General features: G+C 37.8%; 1 protein-coding gene across 1 annotated transcript; it reads left to right on the top strand.

Moving 5' to 3' along the window:
• Positions 1 to 3696: 3696 nt before the first annotated feature.
• FAM237A (family with sequence similarity 237 member A) lies at positions 3697 to 8077 on the top strand. The gene is made up of 2 exons (XM_061147942.1): positions 3697 to 4108; positions 7938 to 8077. The coding sequence occupies exons 1-2, from the start codon at positions 3697 to 3699 to the stop codon at positions 8075 to 8077; spliced, it is 552 nt and encodes a 183-aa protein (XP_061003925.1).
• The last annotated feature ends 2778 nt before the right edge of the window (positions 8078 to 10855 follow it).

Raw genomic sequence — 10855 nt, 5'->3', positions numbered from 1 at the left:
TCATTATATATTTAATTTTTAAATTAAGATGTAAATTTTCCTCTCCCACCACCACTACAGTGTAAGTTCTATGAGTATAAGGATTTTGTTTTGCTCCTTCTGTGTACAGAGCATCTAGAATAGTACCTGACACACAGGCACTTGAAAATAAAGTAAGCACTGCCTATTTATTACACACAAATATTTTCAATGGTAATGTGACTTTCAAGATGTCTAAAACCAGAATTAACCTTCCACATCCTTACCTCGGTTCTCCTTTCTCTTTCTACACTCCTTCCCTTGACTCTGCTCCCCAAAAGCACAGAATTTCTTTGAGCAGTCCCTCCATGCCTTTGCTCATGCTAACTTCTCTGCCTGGAGGAGACCATCTCCCACCCCAATGGCCCCAGGACACCTGTATAACTCCTCTCTAAGAAGCTCACCAGTCACTCCCTCAAAGATGCCATCTCTGCCCCTTCCTTCCCCCTTTCTTTTCTCAGGGTTCTCCCATGCCGGTCGCTGTCCCTTATGCTCATGCACTATGCTTCTCTAATTATTTTCTCCAAGAGGCCGAGAGCTCCTTGAAATTCAGGAAGCAAATTGAAGCCTTCACCCATGACCTCTTCCAACTTCCTCAGAAGATAAATAGAAACAAACATTAGTATGCCTGGTTCACAGATTGAGAAATTAATTTCAGAGGAGGAGAAACAGTCCAGAACCCCTCAGGAATCCTCTCGAGAGCTCTTGATTCCTATCACTTGGGTAGAGGGGAACATTCCTCTCATCTTTGCTAAACTTTGCTATAAGCCTGGATTCCACCCTGTGCCCCTCTGGAAGGTAACCATGGATACTGGTATTGAGCTGGCACAAAAGCTTTCAGTTAGTGGAGGCTACAAGTGGTTTTCAGGATGCCTAGAGAGTTTTGGGGTGAAGGGAAAAAGCCTGGAAACACTGACAAAGGTAAGACCTTTGCCTTGGGCTCCTGGTCTGGATGTATTTCATTTAGGGTGGGCCCTAAAGCTCAGCAGAGTCCCTAAAAGGTGACAGGTCCGACTAGGATATTAACTAGCTTTGAGTTGAAAACCAAAGAGAATCCCAGACATCTCCTCTTCTTGGAAAGCAAGACCCCCTCTGTGAAATCTGAAGCAGAGTGTTGACTGACGCAAGCAATACCAGCAGCAATCCTGGGTTTCTGGGGTGACCCAAGACACAGAGTCTGGAGACTGCAGGTCTCCTGTCCCCGGTCAAAGGGAGCTTCCAGCGGCAACTTGTCCACACCCACATTCTTGCCCCAAGAGTGTGTTTCTTTTCGCAGCCCAGGACCACAGGCGAGCAGGAGATATTCACACTCAGGGCGTCATGCTGAGGCACCTTCCTCTCCTCTGAGCCTTTACTGACACCTGGGCGGGCGCCGAAGAGCATTCTCCCACCCTAGGGGTCCTGGGTCTTCCCTGCCATCACTTTATTCTCAAACAAGGCGCGTCTGGAGAGTAGAGATCTGAGGAGCCCCACTCGCTCCTAGGCGGGCGCGGAACTGGGTCGCAACCTTCCAGTTTCGGCCGGCAGACTTTCGCCTCCCAAGGTAGGACCCGGACGGAAGCCAACCGCACAAACGCTCCACTGAGCTGGTGCAGGGTGGGTGTGGGTCAGAGTCAATGAAGTGTGTGCCGCTAAGCCTGCTGGTTTCCCGAAGCGAAATCTTAAGCGGAGGGAGAGAAGAAGAGGGTGTGGGAGATGGAGTTGGGGGCGAGAGGTGCCGGCCGTTTCCCGGGGCGCTTTGACGTAGACTTGAAGAGGCGCCGAGCACTCCCACTGCTTAAGAAGAGACGCCGTGGCCGCCAGGACGCCGGAGCTGGGGACCGTCGCTGGCTCGGGGAGCAGTCTGAGCATTTCCTCTCCACGCACTCCGAGGAATCCAGAGAGCGCTGCAAAGGTAAGTGAGGAGGGGCGCCCTTCTGCCCCCCGGGAGTAAAGCCGCGGAGTAGGGAGTCTCATGGGGCACAAGAGGGCGAGTGTCCCAGGCGGCTCCGCCCTGAGGAGGGAAAGACGGTAGAACCAGGCTCAGGATCGAGACGTGGGGAGCACACCGCGAGGCTTGTGGCAAGACACACGCGGGTCCCGGGGTTGGGGAACTTCAAGGCTCGGGGAAGACTCGGAAGGGAAGGGAACCCGACGAAGCCGAGGTGAGCGCTGTGGCGCTAGCAGACGGCGAATCCCGGACTCGCCGAGTTCAGCACCCTGGACAGTGTCCCGCCCCTGGTCGTCTGATAAACTTAGCATTGACACACAGTTTTGACTAAGGAAAAAATTAACTTTGCATCTCCTCGACTTTAGTATTTTAGTTCAGAAGAGTTTGATTTTGTTCATGTCAATCCTGCGTAAATGATATGAAATACAGAGGAAATGTTTTTGAATAGCCTTGTATATCAATATGCCTCTTCAGGAATGTGTCTATTCAAAGGCAGTTTCTGAAATATTGATTTAAAGGAGATGCCCCGGAGAAAGAAATGACAACCCACTCCAGTATTCTTGCCACTGGGAAATTCCATGGTCAGAGGAGCATGGTGGGCTACAGTCTATGGGATCATAAAAAGTCGGATATGACTTAGTGACTAAACAACATGTTTCGCTGTTGTACAGAAAAGAAACATTCATCTTACGGTGTTATCATTAAGTATTCTAATATAGACATATCCTCAAGAGTAGTCCCATGAGCTGTGCCTGGCTTGCCTTCATTATGCTAACATCTAAAAGATTTGGAAATATAAGATAAAAGTGAAAGTGAGCTGTATATAATCTCCTGCTTTTTCTTTAAGGTTAAGTGTGATATAGTCTGTGAAGATTCAGATAAGTCATTTTCAGGGACAAATTATTATGTTAAGTACATCATTTCTCATTGGGCTTGTCTGAAGTTAAAAATATTTTCAAAGTGTGTAGGGATGTCTTGGTTTTATTGCAACAGGCTTTGAAAGCCGGAAAAGTTGAACAAGAGACAAATAATTTTTGTTAAAATACTTGAGATTTATAGCAAGAAGAGAAAAATGAGAAAATATCATTTTTGTGAAAATTATGTAAAAATTGCACAACATTTTTGATGTGTGTAAAATTAATTTTATGATATTTGTTTATGAATTCTATTATAATGGGTTGAATATATATGTGTATATATTCCATGAGTATATAGATAAGTATATATCACATACTTTTAACACACTGTCTTGTATTTATTTTTAACATTTTACAATTCATATACCTTTTTTAATAATGAAAGGAACCAGAATAAGAAAGCATTCAAAGGTAAAATATGTTCAAATTCTTAATTGCTTGGGAGTCTTAGTTTAGGATAGCTAGGCTAAATTATGGTATTATAGAATAATAAAGCCTTGTAGCAAGACTGAAAAATTTCACCTAATACTCCTTTAAACTATATTTCTCAGTACTAGGGAAAAACAGCTTTATTTATCTTACAAAGGAGCATTTGTTAGGAGTAAATCTTTCTTAATCTAAATATCATTGTTTTAGGCTACCTGGCTTGACAATGCATCATTTTAGATAGAGTGGGGCTTGTGGGAGGTAGGATAAGACTTTTCCTAGGGATACTGGTATGTTTCCATTGCTGGCACCACGGTTCTTAAAGGACATAATTATTTTCTTTACTGAATAGAGCACAAGTAGGGACTCATATGAAATATTTCCATCTTGTGCAGTTTCAAGGTCATGGCCAGTCCTGGAAACAGAGGAAGGATCTACCACCCCTTGAGTCTCACCTGCTCCCTGCTCATTGTGGGAATGTGCTGTGTGTCTCCTTTCTTTTGTCATAGCCAGACAGATCTGCTGGCTCTTAACCAAGCTGATCCTCAGTGCTGGGAATCTTCTTCAGTGCTCCTCCTGGAAATGCGGAAGCCTCGAATCTCTAACACTGTTTCAGGTTTCTGGGATTTTATGATCTACCTGAAGTCATCTGAAAACTTGCAGCATGGGGCATTGTTTTGGGATCTGGCCCAACTCTTCTGGGACATCTATGTGGACTGTGTTCTCTCCAGAAACCATGGCTTAGGAAGAAGACAATTGACTGGAGAGGAAGTGAAGATCTCAGCAGTGCATCCACAGCACACAGGGAGAAAAAAAGGTGGTCCACCCCAGGCCCCATGTCTCTTGAAAGGGTAACCAAGCATGAATGTGCTGAATTGTGAGGAACAGGGAAATGGCTTTAGGGGAATCCATTGCCACACATAGTCTTCCTGGGGGTGAACCCAAAGAACACACAAGTGATAGGAAGATACTTAACACTTCTTTTTGTAATTTGCGGTAGCTTTTAAAAAATCAACATATTGTCCTCATCTTCATACTTCTGGTAAATAGCAGCAAAGAAGAATCAGATAGACAAGTAAGAAAAGACATGATTCCTAAAACACAATATCGAGGTATGAAGGGATGCCCCAAAATTTACATTTTTTTTTTCAGTTAGGTTCGACATTGGTAGTCATAACCTGTGTTTACTTGCTATGGAATCAGGAAGTTTGAATATAAGCCTGAGGAACACCTACAGCACACGTGCTCTTACCCCTTTTAAATAAAAAAAATAACCCAAATGTTTTCATATAAATGGAAGGACTCCTTGAAATTCACTTAGTTGATGATATAAATGGTAGAAAAATCAGCTGGCTTGCAAATTCACTCTCCCTTGTTTTCTGAACAAATCTCAAATAAGTAATTAACTTCCAGCAAGCTGAGTAATTAATTTTTAGAAATCTGGGACTTCCTACAAATTTAGATTTTTCATTGAATAAATATATATTCAAATATGTAATATTTTAAGATATATAAATCTTCAGTCTTACACGTATCAGTCTTCTCTGGGGGCACTAGAAAAAAATTTCCCTTATAGAATTAGAATGAGGGTGAATGAAGCACTGTGAGCTGAGAGATAACAGCCGTATTCATACTGTCTTTGTTCCTTTTTCTGTGTTGTTTTCAACCAATGAACTTCTAAAGCTTGCAAAAAGGGCTGTTCGAGTGGCAGTAACTGTTTATGAAGTAGTGGAAAACTGAAAAATAAAATAATTTTTTCATTTGCACATTTTGTTGTGAGAATTGTTATATAATTGTAAAATGGAAAAATCTATTAAAATAGCAACTAACAGTGATAGTTCTAGATAAATCTTTTCTCAAGATATTGTAGAACATTTAAATATTTAATTTGTTTTAATCTCAATAACAAAAGATATGATTAACTGATCCATAAAACCAGATAATCCACTGGTATTATTTATAAATAAATTTATTGTTTTGGCAAATATTATTGTCACTTAAGCCAATTTCACTTCCTAGAGGAAATATTCTTTCACCAGCTTAGTTACTAAAGCAGAAGTACAAAATGAGTGTCTATAAATGTTGGTTGCCAATATTTTGAAAATATTTTGAACAGAGGCTGCCCAGATATTGACATTAGCAAGCACTGTATATTTTCTTCATGTGTACTGTAGACTTTTTATCCCACCACTGTTTTCCTGTATAGCTGTCATACTCAAATGACTACCAGTATTTCTTGGTTTTGTATTTTACACTTATTTTGAATTACTTTATCCATAGAATAAATGAAAATAATAATATTTGTATTCAACTTAACATGAAAATAATCTATAAATATATCACATATAATGATATTATAATTATATATTATGTACTATAATTCTATAATTATGTAGATATACATAGAATCTCAAAAAATACTTTCAGTTTGCTTATTTGCAATAGGCTATCAAAATAGTCTGAGACTACATGTAATTTTCTGAGCACACTGCAACATTTCTATTTAAAAAAAACTGGTGGATTTGTCTTCAGCATTGGAAGTCACTTCCTTCGTCTTGCTACAGAGATGCTATTGACCCAGTTGATCTGAAAACGTTGCAAGCAGTAGGACTAAACATCTTACTTTATTGAAGTTATTTTAATGTTTGACATAATCAGGAAGTAAGACTTTCCATTTATACTGTATAGTCACAGTCAAAGAGGGTCTTGGGTCAAGGAGACACCATGTTTTAAAGCTAAATAGTTGCAGGAACATCGAGATTTTATCTCAAGAGGTTTGATTAAATCTCTAGTGGCTCAACTAGACTCTGGATGTACCTGCACAGATTCTCTACTAATTTTTTTTTGTCTCCAGGGAATTAATATTCTATCAGGTTGGGATGGGGTGAGAGTGAAGAGGTGTTTGTCCCCATAGTTCTCAGGAAAATTACATCATCAGAGCAGAAGAGAAGAACTAAAATAAGTGTCTCCATAATACACAAAAAGGTTCTTGCTATTTTGATGTCTTCAAGTTAAATAGTTTAAATACACTTGAATAATGTTGCAATGAATCATACCTTATTAAAAACACAGAACTTCTATATAACTTTGTATGTTAATATATTTGTTTTTTTAATATATTTGTTAATATTGAGTCAGCAAATATAAAAACAAGAGATATCAAATAGCTATATAAACTTGGGCAATCTAATTGACTTATTTAACCCTTAGTTTCTTCATCTGAAAAAGAGGGATATGGAAAAAATTAGAAGACCCGTAATGTTTCTTAAGGTTCTATGTTCTGATGTTCTGTGATCTTATCAAAAATAAATGTATGAAAAGCATGGATTTACCTATAGGAAGAATCTGAAAGAGCTTTTTACTCCAACGATAACTTCCTGAGCTTAGTGATGACCTAGACACTGTGGTGCTTTATAATGATGATAAGCAGGAACAGAGGTGATCCAGAAATGAAAATTGCCAAAATTCTGAGACCTAAAGATATCATTGTTTGAGAAAAGACTCAGAAGAGCATCATTAATTTGTCTAGAAAAATATGAGCTAAACTGAATGCTGAAATATTCAGAAGACTGAAGAGGTTATACCCAGGCTTAAGTACTAAATTATGATGGATTCTGTGTAGGCAGATAGGCAGAGAGAATGAGAGAGAAAATGATACATTGATTTAGGAAAAGTGTAAGCTGATAATGTCTCCCAAGTAGAAAATAACAGAGTTGAGGTTAACTCATGGGTTAGTAAAGGCTTCAATACAAATGAAAGGATTTTTAAGCATATCCTTGTTTGTATCAAAAATGATGATTCCTTGCTTCAACAAATCTTGCTCTGCCCCTGAGAGGAACAGAAAAACTTGCCTTCTGGAGCTTGGTAGTTTGGATGGTCTAGAAAAATTGTGAGTCTTTGCTTTCCTCTTTGACTTGAAAATTAACATTTAGATTTAGAATTTGATGATGTTTGCAGTTGGTGTCTAACTAGCTGACAAATGTTCATAGTGCTTATTTTTTAAACACTAAGCAGAAGACAAAACAATGCTTTAGAAATACAAATTAGATTTACAAATGCTTGATTTTCTACTTTACTCACTATAAGAAATTTTTTAAGTAGCATATTCAGAAATTACTTATCTAGAAATCTTTCTAAAGAAACATTTGGAGCTGTAGTCAATTTTGCAGTACAAGTTTCTTCACTGCAATATTATTTATAGTAACAGAAAATTGGAAATAATCTAAATGTCCCATAGTCGGGTAATGATAAATTAAATTATGGCATAAAGTATGTATTATGATTCTCTTTGGAAGATTATACTATAGATGGTTTAAAGTTTTTTTTTTTTAATTTTTATACTATATAACAATTTTTAACTTTTCTAGTCAGAAAAGTATACTTTAATACATATTAATCCAATAGGAAATGTATTTCTTATAATCTTCTTAATTCATATTACATAATTAAACTTTACAGAACACAAAATTTTGCATAAATAAAAATTTACACATATACTTTTGCAATAAATTTGTACAGAACCTTAATAGCAGAGTAGCAGAAATAGAGTGGCAGAAAATTTTCTTTTTAAAACCAAGTCATTGATGTTTAATCAGCCTGAAAATATTTTGGTGATCTAATGATTAGTTCCTTTTTTCTACTTTCAGGTGCCTATTCTCAGCAACGAAGAACCCCTTCCCTAAAGAAGAAAGAGTTGATTGAAGACTTGATAAGCAGGCATGTGCGTAGGAGCAGATCAAAGTTCATTGGAAAAGTGACCAGTGGACTGAAAATAAAGAGAAAATAAATCTAACCTCAGAACTACGCACATCTTGGCATTTAAACAAATATATATATTTTTCTTGACTATTGATCATTCATTTACTTGAAATGATGGGAGTGTAAAAAGATAAATATTAAACCACATTCCCTCGGAGTACTTAGCTTCATTCTTTTAGGCTGCTAGCACGTTCCTTCAAATGCTGTCAGATCATCCCACTGTCTGAAAGAGAGGACCTGTGCATTCTAAGCTGCTTCAGTTTTGTCTGACTCTTTGCGACCCAATGGACTGTAGCCCCCAGACTCCTCTGTCCATGGGATTCTCCAGGCAAGAATACTGGAGGGGGTTGGATGGGGCTACTCAGATTCTTTATATTCATTTTGGTCATTGTTTTGGGATGCTTGACATTGTTAATGAACTGGAGTGCTAGACATTTAATTTGAATACACTGCATGGCTTCAAAGACATCAATCACTGAATTGCTTATGCACAGGCATATGATACTATACTTATTAATTACCTGAATTTTGTTTGGAAGAATATTTTTGAATATTTTGAATTGAGTGATGCGAAAAACAAAATGAAGCAATTCTACTAACAGAAACAAGATTAATAAAAGCTCTGGACCCCAAGTAATGTTATTGAAGTCTTTTTATTTCAATATTCAGTGTTACCATTAACGATAATCCAAACTCTAACAACATAGCAGTAAGTATAATTTTTTTATCCAATTAGTATATTTTCTATTGGATTAAATATTACGACTATAATTGATAACAATTTGCTTTGAAAAACAAACTAAAAATAAAAGCAGCATTATAAGAAAAGAACCCATAAAAATATTTTTCCTCAAAATGACCAGGCCTGAATAAGGTTCATTGCAAAGAAGTCCAATTAGCAAATATATTTGAGTTCCAGACATAATGCTATTTTTATCTCTAATTATGTTCATCTTGCCAATCATTCTGACTACTATAACTGGTGGTTGAAAACCAGAGTGAATTTCAGCTATGTTAGCAATTCACTTGCTTTCCTAGATCCAAAGGAAGTCTCAGTAAATGTTTTCACTGAAGATTTAGGGCCTCCTTAAATGATAAATCTTATCCAAAGGGTTAACATTAGAAGACATAGCTGCATCTGAAGATTCACCAAATCCTGACAATAGGGGAAGGAAGTCTGGGGAAGGAAGTGAGAAGGGGACCCAGCCTCAGCTTTAACTTGATTAGAAGAATGAGCACATTAAGAGCTGCCATTCTTTGACTACCATTTCTACAGAGGGTCATAGTTTTACTTGTGTGCTACTTTCACTAATGTCTTATATCAATTTCTTAAAAAGTATCACATAAGCTCATTATCTGTTATACATCGTTGAAGAGATGCCATTCTTGCAAGGCTTGCCCCTTACTCCTCCTACACCTCGGTCCTACACGAGAGGGGCTGCCAGTTTTTTCTGATGCTTTGTGAGCCATCTAGTCTCTGGTGCAATTAATCAGTTCTGTCTTTGTAGAAGGCAAACAGCTGTAGACAACATGTAAATACATGAACATGGCAGTGTTCCAATAAAACTTGGCTTGTGGACACTGAAATTTGACTCCAAGTCACTTTCAAGTGTTAGAAAACATTATTCTTCATTTGACGTTTTCCAGTTATTTATTTTTTTAATGTAATAACCTCTCTTTATGCACAGCCAGCACAAAACTGGCAGTGGGCAGATTTGACCCTTGGGCTGTAGTTTGCTGACTGGTGCTCTGGGGCATCCTTATCAAACTTGTAAGGAATAAGCTGGGAGGAAGTAAGAAAGAGTGAATATGCTGAATAACAAAACCAAAAAAAAAAAAAAAAATCATGTTGGGCTGAAAAGCAGATTCAAAAAGTTTAGGATGAGATTGAACAGGAATAACATAGTCTTAATCCTACCCAGTTGGACATAATTTCACTTTGGAAACATTACTAGAATTTATGGATCATATGAAAAAGAGCACACAGTCTCTCTAAATGTAACATGAACTGCACATCCAGACAATAGGTGAAATAATGGAACTAAAGCAATTTTTATTCAAAGTTGAAAGCAGTGGTTAGAGTACAGGCTCAAGAGCTGGGTTCAAGGCTCAACGTCATCAGGTAGTGACCAAACAACTTTGGACAAGTTACTGACCATCTTTGTGCCTTAATTTTCTTATAAAATGAGATATCTATTTACTAGGTTTGTTGTGAGGTTTAAATGAGCTAGTACATATACGGTGTGTAGAAGCTAAACACTCTCACAGTTAAAAAATGTTAGTTACCACTTTGAACTTTGTTCAGTTAAATACCCTAATCATACATACAGAGGAGGGAAGCACAGAAGTACTTTGATCAGATTCATTGAATGTGGGATTTTAGTAAGAAACATTTATGTTTTAAAATAAATTTATTTTGAGACAATTGCTGAGTCATACACATTGTAAGAGATAATACAGAGACATCCTATTTACCCTTCATCCAGGTTCCCTCCATAGTAACATCTTGCATAACTATATAGTACAATAACACAACCAGAGAATTGACATTGATAGAATCTGCAGGGTTTATTGAGATCTGACAGGTTCTGCATGCACTCGTGTGTGTGTTTATTTTGTTCTTTGCCAAGCCTGTTCTCCAGCAGAAGTATCTAGACAGAAAATTAGGTCATCAATTTGGAAATTTAGATATTGAAGAAGATAGTTGCACAAATGCCTGTAGACCACACACTTGAATATGACTACCAATGTATTCAAAGAAAGGGCCTCTGTTGGAAGTACAGCACAACTAGATTTGAGTTGCTTC

The sequence above is a fragment of the Dama dama genome, chromosome 8 (genome assembly GCF_033118175.1).
Source record: "Dama dama isolate Ldn47 chromosome 8, ASM3311817v1, whole genome shotgun sequence".
Lineage (NCBI taxonomy): Eukaryota > Metazoa > Chordata > Mammalia > Artiodactyla > Cervidae > Dama > Dama dama.
Note: the sequence above shows the minus strand (reverse complement) of the source record. Positions and strands in the feature narration are given on the sequence as shown.